The sequence below is a fragment of the Diadema setosum genome, chromosome 20, assembly GCF_964275005.1.
Source record: "Diadema setosum chromosome 20, eeDiaSeto1, whole genome shotgun sequence".
NCBI classification, from domain to species: domain Eukaryota; kingdom Metazoa; phylum Echinodermata; class Echinoidea; order Diadematoida; family Diadematidae; genus Diadema; species Diadema setosum.
This window is the reverse complement of record NC_092704.1, coordinates 24547561-24564527: the sequence shown is the minus strand read 5'-3', so window position 1 is coordinate 24564527 and position 16967 is coordinate 24547561. Positions and strand designations below refer to the sequence as shown.

At 38.0% G+C, this 16967-nt stretch overlaps 1 protein-coding gene across 1 annotated transcript; it reads right to left on the bottom strand.

The window, feature by feature from the left end:
• Positions 1 to 779: 779 nt before the first annotated feature.
• Positions 780 to 16553, bottom strand: LOC140243524 (SH3 domain-binding protein 5-like). Its single transcript, XM_072323195.1, has 7 exons — positions 16494 to 16553; positions 8986 to 9048; positions 8087 to 8215; positions 4362 to 4544; positions 2784 to 2914; positions 1933 to 2195; positions 780 to 1438 (listed from the first exon to the last, which is right to left on the bottom strand). Exons 1-7 carry the CDS (start codon positions 16551 to 16553, stop codon positions 780 to 782), a joined length of 1488 nt encoding a protein of 495 aa, XP_072179296.1.
• Between the last annotated feature and the right edge of the window lie 414 nt (positions 16554 to 16967).

The following is a 16967-nucleotide window of genomic DNA, read 5'->3' as shown; positions in this document are numbered from 1 at the left end:
TAATGGGATGCATCGCGCTACTTTCTCGAGTCGTTTTCACATTATCAAATAGCGCGCTACTATCCCGCTATTTCAGAAATTTCCCGAGTTGGACTCGAGAAATTTTCTCGATCAGAGCGATACAATTAGCGCATTAATTTGTGTTCACATTATCAAATAGCGCGCTATTTCGCTATCGGGAAAATTTCCCTAGTCAGAAAATAGCGCGCTATTTCAAAACATCGGGCTGATGTGAAAACGCCTACTATTAAAAAAAAGGTGCAGCTGGGAGGTTATACAATATTAATTCTTCATTTCCATTTTTTCTACTTTGACTGGACAAAGCCAGTTTGCATCATCATGGCAGTTCATGCAGACAAAAAAAAAAAAATAATAATAACACATGTATGCTGAATGTCAACAAGTTAGACAGTTTGAGTCATTTTGCCAATGCCATAATAGTATTATAGCGATACACACAGCAAAATGCATTAATTCCCTTTTTGTTAGAGCGCCGTCACAAAGCACATGATGTTACACAAAATTCCTGGTACTGTAATGGCGGTAGACAAAATGCATATCTCTTATCGCCTTGGTGCACTGACTTCACAGCTTTTTCCATATAAACAGGCAGATCATTCGTCTGCATGACATGCTATAGCACTCGATACAATTCTATAACGCACGTCTGACAAAGCGATACAATCCCTTCCCGTGCAGTGGCGATGCTTGTAGCGTGACTTTCAGAATTTGAGCAGTCCAGGTAAATTCTCATCAAACCTTTCTACTAGTGAGGAAAATCATATCCAGACTTCTTTCCCATCTGCCTTGTTGTTCACAGGGCTTGAAGCCTGTGGGGCTGCCGCTTCCTGATTTGATGAAGATTCAACATTTTCAGACGTCTTGACTTGATCACTGGTATCATTTTTCTGTTCTTTTGCAGCTTTCTCGTCATCAATGATCTCGACTACCTGATGGCAGTCGTCTTCATCGACAGCGTTCACATCAAACGACTTAAGGTCGCCAATGCTGATGGTTCTCAGTCTACGATTGACTTCCATCTTCGATTTCTGGGTGTCAGTATCACTGTGGTTATCATCATCATCGTCAGTATTCTCGTCGATGAAAATGTCTGCATCATCGTCGTCATCATCATCGTCATCATCGTCTTCGTCATCTCCATAGCTGTGCAGTTTCCCATGGGGCGATGCCCTGGCGATATCCGCACCATCCGTGTCCGAGATGGATGAGGCGCCCTCAACGGAGACTCTGCTTTGTCTTGAGGGTAAGGTGCCATCGATTTCGTTTACGGAGGGCAGGCTGGTACCCGACACGGAACGACCGGCGTTTTGCAGCGCATAGACTGGCGGAGATCTGGCGGCTGTTGGCGAAGAGACACTCGATACGTCGGAGATGGCGCTATCCTGGTCGGTGCTCGAGATATCACTGAACTTGTCAGCTGCAAGATCAAAAACATTTTTTGAAAGAAAATATTATTTTATTTTATTTCATTTTATCTTATTATGATTGCTAAGACCATTAACTTTGCTAATCAAAGAACGAAATAATCAATTATCTTTTGTGTTTATTTTTGTCGCAAATCAACCTCGATCGTGAGGATAAACAAATACACTGCCCTGTCACTCTCGTCATCATAGAATGATACACGAGCTTATAGGGACATTTTGGGGACATCATCAATCTTTTTGCAAGTGCGACAATATTTCAGTTTAGTAACTAACTCATCCTATTTCGTACATCAACATTCATCTGAGAAAATAGATATATCCTTCACATGAAAAATACATTTTCAAATGAAATTCGTGTACTTGTACGTCAGTGCAAATCATTCCATTTGGTAATTGTATTGTACACAGGAGGTAAGATTTTTTTTTTTCTCGTAAAATTCAATGCATTGCGTCCAGGTGGAAAGAAAGTGGCTCTTGTGATTACCAAGATTAATAGACAAGTCGAAGTGTTCCCCCTCGGGCTCACTGTCTGTATTGCTATCGGCGCCCACTCCGCTCTGTCGACTCTCCGCCAGGATGACTGCAACCTGCCGAGAGTGGTGGATGTCTTCCGAGATGCGCTCCAGGCTCTTGAGGGCGCTGCGATACTTTTCCTTGCTGTCGTGGAGGGCGGTCTGCAGCGCTTCGATGCGGATTTTCAGGTCGTTGAGATCGTAGAAGAAGGACTTCTTCAGGTCGTAGTAGTCGCTGTCCATTCCAAAAGGAGCGAAGAGAACAACAAGACAAAGACTTTGATTGACAGTCTGCGGACAGTGGTGTTGTTTCTATATGATTTCAGGGCCAACCATATCATTTTTATCATTATTGCGCGAATCATGTGGCAGTCAAAAGCACGCCGTTTTCACATCTCCATGATTGACTAGGTCATGGTCTTTGCTTTCCTTTGAAAGTAATTTGAATTAACTATCCGGAGCTTAAAAATTGAGCGACAGTCTAAGCTAAAAAGCGAATTTCTGAAATGCTGACATGGATCTTTTGCGGTTCAAAGTTATGAAATCAATCATAATCATTTTTTAGTCTAGTGATCAGGAAGAACGTCTGAAAATGATTTACAAATTGTGTTCAGATCTAAAGTAATAATAATAATACTAATAATATGAATTTATATTGTGCTAAATCCACTCTAGGAGTGCTCAAAGCGCATAACTTTGCAAGTAGACCTATGTGTCTACACCATCATCAAACTTTTATTCCTGTCGATACATCCACTGGATCAAGAAACTGAAACAGAAAATCCATAAATTATTATTGTTTTGGGCATAAAAGAATACTTACGCCGATTTTGCGATCGATCTCTTGAATTTCTTGGAGAGTTGGTCAACCTTCTGCTGTGCGGCAATGTACCGTTGAGAGCGCTCTTCATGCTCCTGCTGACTTTCCATTCTTTCTCTCTCGGCTGCGTTCAGCTGGAACGAGGACACAATGTATAACGAATGTTATCGGATGTTCATCAGCAACAACAATAATTATGATCAAAGCTCACCAATAACGACATGCGTTGATTGTAATGTAGCATAACCAGACTGATGAAACGGGATAAATAACAGACCTATACTTATATAAAGGCCTCAATATACCCGGTATTGTGATCTTCTTTCGACAACAAGACATTGTTATATCTGTGTGCAATGATAACAAAGCGTGACATATTCATTTTAACTCATTGCAAGAATGATTGTAGTATGATATAAAACCGACAAGTCACGGCTGCTTGTCACGCAGTTTGTTGGTGGAAAATCAGTGTTAATGCCTTGTGAATGTAATTTTACGGCGTTACAGTAAATAACAATAATCGATGATAATAAATAGCTGTAATGATTCGTCATTTTGTAGTTTATCGTGATTGCATTAATTTGTCATCCTCCTCTTTTTCGTTAGTTTCAAGATTACAAGGACAAATTGAATACAATATTAGCTGCATGTGCTAAAGCACAACAGACAATCGACTATACGCTGCCAATAAATAAACTCAGCTTAATTCCGCACTGGAACTTTAAATGTCTAAATGCACACAGGAAACACGATAAGCATCATGGATCACGTTCAGGAAGTGTGTTAAGGTATTTCCTGGATATACGCGTGTTTTCCCTGGTCCTATCAGCAAGATGAAAAAATGTTTTGAATGGAAGAATGAAATATCTAATTCATATATCTTTTGACACCAAATATCACCCTTGCCTTCTTTTCATTTCTCTTCTCTTCCTCAGACTTGTTGACTCGCATTATGATTGAATTATTATTATCATTCTTATAATGACTACATTTCTAGTAATTGATTTCATCTACTACATGATGCCGATTATTGCTATGTGATTACCGTTATCTTGATATAAGTGGCGGTAATGACACTAACAACTCAAAACTCTCTCCTCCGTTTGAACACAAAACCACCATTCAAATTACATTTTGGTAGACAAAGACGACTTTTCCCTCTTACGAATTCCTAGATCCGGGAAGGTCATTGCAAAAGACTTTTTGAAGCCTCACATTGTATGGCGACATCTAATTCATGATTATTATTTTTCATGGTTGTTGCTAATAATTATCACTCTTTCATCAATCAAAATGAAACTGATATTCCATAACTTTCCTATTTCAAATCTGTTGTTCTTGAAAAATGTACAATAATATTTGTTTGATTTTTTCGCTGTTTAAAATTTTCTGCAATCATTAAAGTCTGTTAGAACATAAACACGTAGTACGAATAAAATTAATAAGGATTTGAACAGTGTGTTAAAAGTCGCAGGGTTTACTATGTGCTAATCGGTACTCCAAACACACGAAGGGTTAAGAAATCGGTGCTCCATTATTACGGCAGGGTTTCATGAGACAAGCGAGACAGAGTTGACGTACCTTCATGGTCGATAGGTTGAGCATTTCCTGGAGGGCCGAGTCGAATCGTCTCCGTCGCTCTGTCGTCCCGTCCGTGGAGGTGATCGCCGCTTCCTCGGCAATGGCTATCGTCTCCTTGGCCGCGCTGAACATTCCCACGGCGCGCTTGTAGCGCAGCGCTGCCTCCTGAGCGCTCTCTTGGGCCTGCAGGAAAGCATGAAAAGAAGTCATCATGGTATGATGATGATGATGATGATGATGATGATGATGATGATGATGATGATGATAATGATGATCGCATATTGATAACCATAACAATTACCAAACTGATAACAAAAAGATATCAGTAATGATGACAACGATAAAAAAAATACCATCATCACTATCCTCCTCTTCCCTCTCCTCCTCCTCCTCATCATCATCATCCTTATTATTATCCCACAATGATAGCCTTAATAGATCAAGAGTCATCACTCCAACCTTCAAAATGAGCACGGTTACTTAATCATAAGCAACTGTCTCTAATGGCTCATACGCCAGGGCCTTCTGAGAAAAAACTAGATATATCGCTACGGCGACTGATATGCCTCCGCCATAATGCATGGTTCTCCTAATAGGTCTATAGTACAATGTCTTGACAATGTGTGATGACAGTTTCACACAATTGGCAAAATATTAAAATGACAGGTTTGCCACAAATGTGCTGAATGTTCACTTTCCTAGAACTAGGTTCAATTGGATGAATTATTCAAATGTCAGAGTGCAGGTATTTGGGGAACCGATGATTTTTACTTGACTTTTGACCCTTTTTATATGTTTATGCATTGAGTAATTTTCAAGGTATTGAGAAAAAGTATAATTTCAGTATCAAATGGGAAAAAAGCAGTATCTAAACCTGGTCTTTGACCTTTGACCTCACAGTTCCACAGAGAATCACTGTTAGGTAGAACATGCATGAATATGTAAGTTTCATGATGATACCTTGAGTTACTTTCGAGATATGGAGGAAAAAGTGCAATTTAGCACTTTCACTTGACCTTTTACCTTTTGACCTTTGACCTTTTGGTAAGAAACTTCCCCAAAAATATATATTGGGTGATACATGCCATACATCAAGTTAAAAAAAAAAAACCTTCAGGCATATTGCATTCTAAGGAAAGTAGTGATATTTTGAGGAGTTGACCTTGACCTTTGACCCCCTGACCTTTGACCCATGACCCCCAACTTCCCTAGATAATCATTGCCCATCGGTACAAGCATATATACTAAGTTCCATGAAGATACCTTGAACCATTTGCGAGATATGGAGAAAAACATGAAATTTCGATTTTTTTTCTTCACAAAATAACCTGTGACCTTTGACCTTTGACCCTGTGACCCTAAAATCCACACAAAGTATTATCCCCCAAGGATATACCCTCATACCAAGTTTGATGTAAAACCACCACACGGTTCTTGAGATATCGACAAAAACAAAACGGGACGGACGGACGGACGGACGGACGGACGACCCGAAAACATAATGCCTCCGGCCACTTCGTTGCGGAGGCATAAAAATAATCGCTTACACCGGGGAGGTTATACGCTTGATAAATAATACCGCAAAATTATGTACATTATTATGTTGGCTTACATTCCCCATTTATAGTGGATTAAGGCTGAGATAATTATCAATCCCCATTCCTTTGGGGTCACTTCGAAGCTAAAATTCACATTGCCATCAAAATAGTGATTTGGGTGTCGCCTCGAAACCAGAACAAAGTCTCTACCGAGGCGGTTTATGATGATCAGAACATATTTCTGCCCTTTGTTACAGAGGGCTATTGTTTGCGTTTCCACGTGGTAGACACAGTCATGGAGAGTCGAAAATTCAAATATTTAATGATCGCAGAGACACTCTGAATGAAGACCATTATTATTATACTGACTCATAGGCAGCACCTTGTTTGCCAAGACTTCACTTTAGCGACTTTCCTGTGAATTCGATGAGAATATTAAACGTTTGCAAAGACAAAAGTAATGGTGGGAACTCTCACTCCCCTTTTTCTCTTTCCCCCTCGATATCCCCCCCCCCCTCTCTCTCTCTCATCTATAACACATTCACTCACTCACTCGCAAACACATACTAACGCACATATGAATACAGTCACATGCACACACACACACACACACACACACATTTTAGTAGCAATCTTATGTAGCAATAAATGATTATTAATATGCAAGCTGACTGTTCCATGATTGAGAAAACTGCGATTATTAATACAGGCAAGACCTCATGAAGTGGGTAAATAACTCTGAGGCACAAGCGTTATCTACAACAAAACAGCTTGTAAAACCCTTATGAAACAAACGCAAAGATCTCATGTGTTCTTTACAACAACACTCATAAAGGAGACAACAAACAACATGAATACCTGTGAGCCAATACTAGGTAATCACCTTCTGACATGCACTCACCAATCATCTAACCGCTTTGTGTTCATTAAAGCTAGTCATTATTATGCATTAAACATTGCCCCAACTATATGATCAATATTTGAGTAAGTACAGTGTTTGATATAATAGATAAGTCTTCTCAGCATATCAAAGTTTTGTTTCAAAGGAACATCGTCCACCGAAGTCCACACTAAGCAAAGATGTAAGGACTCGTAACCATTCGTTTATAGGGCAACGGTATAGACATTATAGCATAACCTCTCGTTTTAGTAAAATATTACCAAGGGATTGATACTCGGTTTAAATAGACGAGCTCGAAATCAAAACGAAATTGTCAGGAAAAAAAACAACAACAACAGAGACATGCTGAACAGAAACGTGCACACACAGTCACATCAAAAAGCAGGAACTATCCAGAAGGAATTCTTGGTTAAACTAAAGGAACGAAAAAGAAAAAAAAAAGTTTACCGATGGTTGGACCGTTTGCGGTTTTCTTTGAGCAAAGTCGCACATTTTGATTTTTACCCGATTGTTTCCTAGATATTTCCATCATGCACGCAAAGCTATACGTCTTTCCGGAACAGGATCATCGCAAAGGAAAAGAATTAAAAGAGCATAAAAGTTCGACAACAAGTCATTACAACCACACAATACCAAGTGTTTCCATTGTCATGAGCCCTGCTGCTACAGAGTTCAACTCGAGTGCACGTCACCCGACACCCAAGAATCATACAGCCCAAGAGCCATTCAGCCCATGAGCTCAACACGAGGCAAAACGGCATGTGAGGCTGACAATAGGCAAAGAGGGCCATGAGTCTGATACTGTACGCAAACAATCATAAGCCCATGAGTCCGCCACTCATTATACATCACGGGGCTTGTACGCATTGTCGGTCTCGTGGGCCTTTTTTTGCCGAGTGTCAGACTCGTGGGCTTTGTTTGTCTACAGTGTCGATCTGATGGGCTGTGGAATGACTAATGGCTGTATAGCTACGTCCCACTTAGGCTGTGTTTATGCTTCCCCTTTTCGGGCCAGAATCAGCGTTTTGATACGCGTTTAGTTCAAAACGCGGTTGCGTCCTTGCTCATAATTACAAACGCCGTTTCAAAACGTCGTTTCAAACCGCACATTAGCCGAGTTGTATGATAGTCTCGCGTGATGACAATCATGTCGTCATCGCGTGAACTCGCGTGAAAATTGCTATGACTCTTGGGCTGTATGACACATGGACCTTTTGTCAATGTCGAGCTCGTGGGCCGTATAGCACGTGGGTGTCGGGCTCGTGGGATGACCCCATTCAACTCACCTTGTTTGCGATTTCCTTGGCTTCATAGTAGCTCTGCGCTTTGGCGGCCGACTTCCGACACTTCTTTAATTTCTCGTTAAGCGTCTGGGTCGACTTTGTGAGAGTCAGACGAAATTGTTGTCGAGATTCCTGTTACCAGTACAGAAAGAAAAGCAAAGGTCTGAAAATCAATTTGGTCCCTCATTATTTTGAGAAAATGGACGATTATAGTCGGGACTTGTAAATCACGTTTGGCTTCGTGAATGGCTTGAAGGAGGATATTCGTTTTGAGGGTTATTATTGATTTTTAATCTGTGTTGTTAGATTACTGTCATGGTAATGACAGTATTTCCTTAATCTCTCGAGGTGATCATCAGTAATCATAGTTTGTATGAAAAATCATAAACGATGCCGCTCATAAATATATGCGCTGCTGACAAAAAGGAAATTTTCACACGAAGATTAAAATAACTCTATTTCACCGAATCATGGTTAGGACTGACATCAACATTGCTTGAAATAACTTTTGTACATGGAGTCGAGGTAAATTCTCCTATTTTGGCATACAATATATGTATATTTGCCTCTTACCTTAAGCAAAAAATAACGGTTGTTAGGAATCTATGCAGTGGTATAATAGCTCAACAATACCTTCACTCTAGACAATTATTGTATACAGCAACCTTTGTCATACATTGTGTCGAATATAAAGCGGTATGAAATGCAGAAAAATACATTTGCATATTATCAGCCTTTACCGCAAGTATCAAAATATTTATTACGAAGCCATCAGTTCTGTACACGTGTGACACTATATGCTTCTGGTATCTACGAGTACCACGTGAAATGACGTGAAAGCCTATACATAAAAACTTCTGGATGTTACGAAATTGGTGACACTTCAGTCACATTGTACGTACGTCTAATTGCTTTTCAAGACGGTTTATTTCCGCAGATGCTGTGTTTAGCCTTTCCAGTTCCTCCTGTAAAATTAAAGAGACCAAAGAAAGAGAAATGGAGAGAGAGAGAGAGGAGAGAGAGAAAGAAAAAAAAATCTTATCTGACAATCCAGCTATTCACTTCATAAACTTACAAGCATACGTGTAGTTATTATTTGAAAACAATCTGGTAGAGATATTATCAAGAATATTCAAAATCTTGACTCTATTACGTTTAAAGAAAATAACTGAATTTTCGTCTGAATTGTAGTTTTCGAAAATAAAATTGAATAACATGAAATGAAATTAAACGAAATGAAATAAATGAAATATATCAAATCAGATCAAGTTATATATAATGCAAAACGAAATCATATCAAACAAAATAACAAAATAGATAAAACACATATATAGAGTTAACTCGTCGAGCATGTCTGATTTAAATATGACCATTTAATTTTGCTATCCACTATAATACATGCCATTCAGATCGAGGTTAGATTTTCTGAGGAGTTCGCTCACAATGCGGCGTGAGCTCATCACCGCCTGAAATAACCCGCAGCAGCGATATAAATGTTTGTCTTGAGCACCATTTCATAAAATTTTATGATCGATAGGTTTGTTGAAAGTACATAATTATGATACATATGTATATGTATGTATAATATATATATATATATATATATATATATATATATATATATATATATATATATATATATATATATATATATAGTGGTAGATCCTGATGAAGGCCTGATGACAGGCCGAAAGCTCGACTGATTAAAAGGGAGACTCAAGATCGAGAGCAACAGGCTGTTTGAACCCAATGGTTAATATGCCCTTTGAGATGGTGGTCCCGAGAGAATCAATGATAAACATGGTCAGTTTCTCTTCTACCAGTAAATATTATATCCCATATAGTTTCAGTAAGTGAATGCAAAGAAAATAATTGTGCATGCTGCACCTGCTGCGTCCATGGAAATGTAGAAACCCTGGTCCTTTTAGATCTTTATTTGAAGGTTATGTTTATATAACAAGCTTTACTTTTTTACTTTGTTCTTTTCCAATATTATCTATTATAAATGAAAATTTGACCTTCTAAGTTACGTCAGAAATTAATGATTTAATCACTACATTACATCTATTCTAAAAATCCTAGTTTTGTGATTATACATACGAAAAATATCATTTTGCATCTGACATGTCACGAGAGATATACGGGTATATATATATATTATTTCCTCAGCGTGTATATAATACATAATCATATAAAATTACACATCACATGTATGACATAATATATATATATATATATATATATATATATATATATATATATATATATATATATATGTATATATATTTATACAGAGAGAGAGAGAGAGAGAGGGAGAGGACAGACAAAGGGTGAGAAGCTTAAACAAATACTGGAAGTATGGGGTGGGGCAGTATCAGCAAGACGCAATGTAGGCTATACCTCCCTGCTATATGGGATATTTCAAAATTAATGCATCCACATCCGAATCACACGACATACATTGTGTAGATAAAATCAAATGTTGACATACTGCCCTTTACACCGCAAATTGTCAGGTTTTGCAGTGCTGAGCTCATTATTATCTAACCGTGACCGCGATGCCTGCAGCTGATAAGGCTTGTGCTACCTTTTAAAGGGGCTGCATGTCTCCCTATAGGTAACTTTAGGCATAAAGTTGAAAAGGAAATGTGAAAGGAAGCAAGAAATGTTTGAATGGTCTAGAAAAGTTTTTCTGAGCATCAAATGGTTTTCTACTCTTCTCAAATATAAAGATGTCATAAATGCAGTACACTGTGATTAGCTGTTTTACCACTCTGAGCTTTACATGAAAATCTAACGTAAGGCTCTATATAGATTGCATAGTGTTTCTAAGTTTAGTGTTTACGGTAATAATGATCCAAACAGATTAAAAGGCAATAAAATACAGACTCATAATATCATGTCTAATGATATAATTACACCTTCGATTTATTTGTTGTTTTTAATCGGGACACGGGAAGGTGACAGAAATTCACACAGTCATGCAGAGACGAATAATGTCAATGTATTTTGCCTTGTAAATCTAAACCTAAAAAGTTGTTATTTCTCTCCCCGTTATTAATCACTGTTAGAGCCACATGTTTTTCGCAAAGATCGACAAAACTTCCTTGAAGTTTGTCGATCCTGAGCTTTGCATCGAATGAAAATCGTTTTTCTACCTCTCTTGCAGCGTAGTATATATTAGGTAAATCTATAATTTCCCTGATACTGTTTGACCCCAAGGTTAACTATTAAAGGGGCTATGTAAGCAACAGCTTGATTATGATGATGTCGGATGTCTCCCCAATCTTCCAAAGTGTATTTACATAGCAGACCTGGAAAGGCGAGCTCCTGTTAGAAGACGAATCCTTGCTACCAAATTATCAATATTGGCTAAGGCTAGCGTTTGCACAAACCCGACCTTAGTGCCCTCATTAGAATTATCTTGTTTTACTGCACCATTCGTGTTGACAGTGCAGTACCGTGAATCTTCCCTCTATTATGACACTAGTCTGCGTTCAAGTCTATTTTGCTTGACATTCATTCAACCTTGACCGATGAATCTAAATCTACCTTCCAGATGGTATACTTTCAGAAGAGGAGTTATACTCATTTGTGACTACTCTCTTTACCTCTCACACCATTTGAAATGTGTATAATGTGCAAATAAAGTAAACTAATCTTGCAACTAGCACCAATGTATCATACTTTATACATGGATGAACGATAATGATATAAAACAAACATTGTTTTAGTTATTTTCTATATATTTATTGGATGTACAGTAAATTGAATCATGTCTGGTGGCGACATTGTTGTGTATATAATAAATGATTGAATTCTGTGTAATGAGAGGACACAAAAAGACATTAAGTAATCTCAACCTGGATTCATCTTCTGTTTTGAGATATGAAAACAGTTGGAAAAATCATACCTAATATAAGTAGCAATTTCATAACAGATCGACGATTTGAAATCGAATCAATGTATAGACTCAGTTAATTACAGGGTTTCATGAACTTAATTTTGAATATCACCTTGGCTTCAATATCTGCGCTGTGCAACTTTGTGGTGTATAATAAAGGTCGAACATCAGAACTGATTATGCCGTTGAGGTGGTTGTGACCGTATTTTGATCAAAGGTCGTCAAAAAGATACCAATGTAATCCTTACTTTACATAACATATGCCACCCCACGACCCTATTACTGTGCATGCAGATAACATTATACATTGTATCAACACAATGTAGAATATAAGGCATGATCGGTGCGTGATTTGAATCACGGATGGACAGACATGCTAATCAAACAAGCAAGGAACACACAGATGAGGTTGGCATTTTCCAACAGATCACCTTCTAAAACCGGATTGTAAGATTCTTCGCCATCCTGCATCTAAATGTCACCAGTCCAGAATAATAATTAATATTACATCGTAAAACACACCTCCAATTTATCAGTTTTCATTAAACGTATACAATTTTCTTGGAGTTAAAACACGCATTCTCATATTCATTGATGGCATGATCGGGATGATGTGGCGTGTGTTGCAATGAGATACCGCGTGATCATCTAGCGATCCACAGATTATGAGAATTAAGGCTATGATCAAAGAGATACAATCTCTATAATTAGGCCTACTATAAAGTATGATTAATATGTAACATGCCCTTGTACCGTCGCGCTCTAGACCTTTATTAGTTGATTTCGCAATGTTGTGTTACGAAAATGCAGGGGTTCACATTATGCTCTTGCGTGCAAACGGGCACACAAATTCATGGATACTGCATATATTAGTCACCATAAACCTTAATCATTTAATTAATCATAAAAAGCAACATTAACTATATGCTGGCAAAAGCGACATTGTACATCCACCCTCTAACACACACACACACACACACACACACACGCACACACACACACACACACACACACACACACAAAGTTAGTTATCGACAACTGATTTCGACACTGTATACGAACTTCGGATGTACATCGGTCTTGATTGATTTCATATAAAAACTGATTGAAATACGCTGTTTGCTGTATATATACCTCCATACAGCACAAGGGCTGTTCTAATAAGGCCTAAGTAAAAGCACCATAGTCAAATCGATCGAATTCAGTATTCTCGTAGACAAAACAGCATTCGACGTCATTGATATTGTGTAACGCAAGGGCACAGGATGGATTCTAGTATACATCATGAAGGTGACTGCTGTTACCGTGCTATTTAGTTTTGTTATCTCCACAGCAGTCAATATTTGAAGTCCAAACAGGAGTAAGTTATCACAGACACACACACACACACACACACACACACAAGTAAAATGAAGGGAACATCGATATAGACACCAAATGAAAATTGAAACCATGTACTTGTTACAGAGCAAAGAATTTTACACGTGAATATTCAATTCATTTATTTTCATTCTTCTTTTTACAACAAAACATAACACAGAGTAAATCAGGAATTATATCATAAACATATACATTCGACTTTGCAGAGGATAAATGATACAGAAAATGATATGCATGCAGCATACTGACAAAAAATAAAAAGTTATGCTTCAGTCGAGAAAAAAAAAAGAATATTGTTAATGCCTCAAACGAAATTCCATGTCTAACTTGTTATAACATTTCTCATGTCAACATTTGCCGTCATTGTATTATTTAAAGCTGCTGGGTGTTTTTGTTTTTTGTTTTGCTATTATTATTTGATCTGTTGCTTCTTTTTTTTTTTTTTTTTGCTGTTGTTTCAAGTGTGTTTTGTTTTATTTTCACAACGACATACTTTCATGAAGTAAAGTGGAGTGAACCGAAATAATTATTGTGACTCATGCTTGATAGTATATTCATCATCTCTGTTCGGGTCCACTAAACGAAACCATTGTAAAAAAAAAAAAAGTGAAAGTGATTCCATTTCCTTCCGATATACTCGCTCACTGCAGTCGATGTCAGGGATGTTGGGATAAAATTGCAGTTAGACGCAGGACAATCATGGTTCTGTGCAGTGGTTTGTCAATTGCCACGATAATCATGCATACAGTGGCATTAGCTTGTACTTTATGGGTAAACCTATCAAGTATGGAGTTACTATAGAGTATTCTAAAGGTAACTCATCCAGACAAATCAAGACAAGGTATTATGATACTGACATTAGACAATTTGAATAGCAGCAAGTTACCCAACACAGTCAAATCCTGTAAAAGCATCATTTGCCAACCTTCTAAAAAGCCGTAACGTATCGATATAACTTTTGATGCTATATTCGTTTGTTTGTTTGTTTGTTTGTTGTTTGTTTTTGGCAAATATACTTGAACATGATTCATGTTTGATATCGAAACGTGAGTAACTATCCTGTGTGTGACAGTATTCTGACATCGTTGAAACCATACATGCTGATGGTTTTGGAGCAGATTATGCATAATGATGAATTCCGAATTCGGATTACGTGCATGTCTCACAATGCGTGTTCTTTATCCAATATTGTAATACACTGATAATTACTTAAATTTGGACAGTGTAATTCGCGACACAATCCTATTCTTTGACATTATTATATTAGCATGAGTTATAAGTTCAATATCCAAATATGCATTTCTTCTTCTATTTTTTGAAATATCAGATCAGTATAATTTATGATATTATACGTTTCATTTATTGGTTTTGTTAACATGATTGTAATTGTGTATTGCCCAGAATGAATGAAGTGACGACAGCATGGACGAATAAATGGAGGAATTGGCTGAATCAAATTTCACTTAAGATAAAGAAATATAACTCTGATGTCACGTGATCAAAAATAACACTTATAGAGGTGCCCTTTACGACGTTGCGTTTGGTTCAATAAACTTTATGACCTTTATGTTTCCTCCCATATCTCACGTTCTTTAGTATAAAAACTCTAAATCTGTGTATGTGTGTGCACGTGTGTGTGTGTGTGGGGGGGGGGGGGTCAAAGGTCAATAGATTGCTCCCCCTTCCTTCGACGGGAGAAATCTCACTTGAGTGTGATGGGTTTTGTTGTGATTTTTTCCACATTTTTTGGTTATTTTTCTTTTAATTTGAAGATCAAAAAGTTTGTAATGATTTGTGTGTGTGTGTGTGTGGGGGGGGGGGGGGCTGCAATGCATATAACCCTCAACACCCCTCTCCCCCCCCCCCCCCCCCATCCCCGTTTCGCGGCCCCAGTCTTCCCAATAGCTCGGACTCTTTTCTTGGTTGACGTCAACAATCGTTATCCTTGTATTACAGCCAATTAGGAGGTTTACTAATTCGTTGGTGTAACGGAATGGCGCCTACACTCTTGCGTTCTTGTTGCTTTCTAGCAATTTTTGTTCCTAAATCATATGCCAGGCATCACTCTCATGTCGTAAAGTTCATCAGCGTGGACCCAAAACGTGAGCCAAGTGCACGTGGACGTGATTTAATCTATGACACTCAACACGAAATCGGCGCCTACGTATATACGTGCCATTCGAAACAAAGTACAGTTGTACCCTCTTTTTATTTACACAATAAAGAAATCCAGGCGTGTGTATTGATCTAATTCCGAAGTGAGAGAGAAAAAAACAAAACAAACAAGAACAATTCACGAAGATAACAATGAAGCAAAAGTCGACATACATCTGAAGTCAAGAATGAAATATCTGTACCGTAATTTGAACAACATCCATTTCCTATACATAAAACACAAGTATACCAGGCAGCAGTGATCAGGTGACGAGAACGCAAAATGTTCTTGCATTAAGTAGAGCAGTATTGAGCAATTAAAATGGTAAAATAATGAACTAATTAGGCCTCCTATAACCGCGGTGAAATCAATTCTATTCAATTCAATTCAAAATGATTCTATTTCCATATAAAGTACAAAATACAAAGTATGCACGTACATAATGCTTACATGAGTACAAATAATTAACAAAATATGAACAATAATTATTATAATGACATCAACTTTGGTTTGGATAAATAAACAAGTGAGTTATCATTTCTCCACAAAAGTCATAATAATAATTTCTTCACAAAACTATATTGAATTATATGAATAAAAAAGTGTATTTTCACATGGTAAAATAATGCACTTATAATTGCAACATTGAAATATACTTGTGATACATAAACCATGAAGTCCTTTTCACAGTAATATTTTACTTTACTTGCTGCAATTTCAAAGTTGTCCTTTTCAACTTGTTTTGTTGAAAATCAAGATGGTACGTGATACATAAGCCTAGAGAAATAATATTGGCGTTAGATTAAAAAAAACAAACAAACAAAAAACAAACAAAAAAACAGACAAACAAAACAGACTCGTCCCGGATTAAAAAAAGGTCAAACACGGGTTGTGTACATCATGAGTACTGGCTGTTGTGCCTCATCAGCAGGTAAGTATGGGCTATGTTCATTAGGGTGAAATAAACTCACCTGAATGCGAGGATCCAAGAAGGTGCCATCACTTGTTGGGTCACACTCGACGTCAGACATAATTTGTTGAGCTTGTCAAGTCCTTAAAGGATGCAAACAGATAGGAAAATGGCAACTCTCACTGAGAATGTTACAATAATTTCTACTCTCTCCTTTTCCTTCCACTAACTTCCCTTCGGAAACGGTGTAGCGGATTCAGGAAGACTTTACTCAGCACCACGAGATAAACGTGTCTTTCCGGCTGTGTTCAGAAGGTGAACTGGTTGCTCGGGTAAGCATCATGTTGAGAGTGTCATTCCTGATGAAGCCAACCTTCTTCCAGGAAGACCATTCTCTTCTGACGCAGCGTGTTGACCACCGCAGAGACACCAGGGCACCGAGACACTGTCCCCGCCAGTTACGACAGCGTCTAGCACGAATTTCGCTGTGACAGGCACACTCTGTCGCGTGGAAAGCTGGCTGACGAGAAACTAC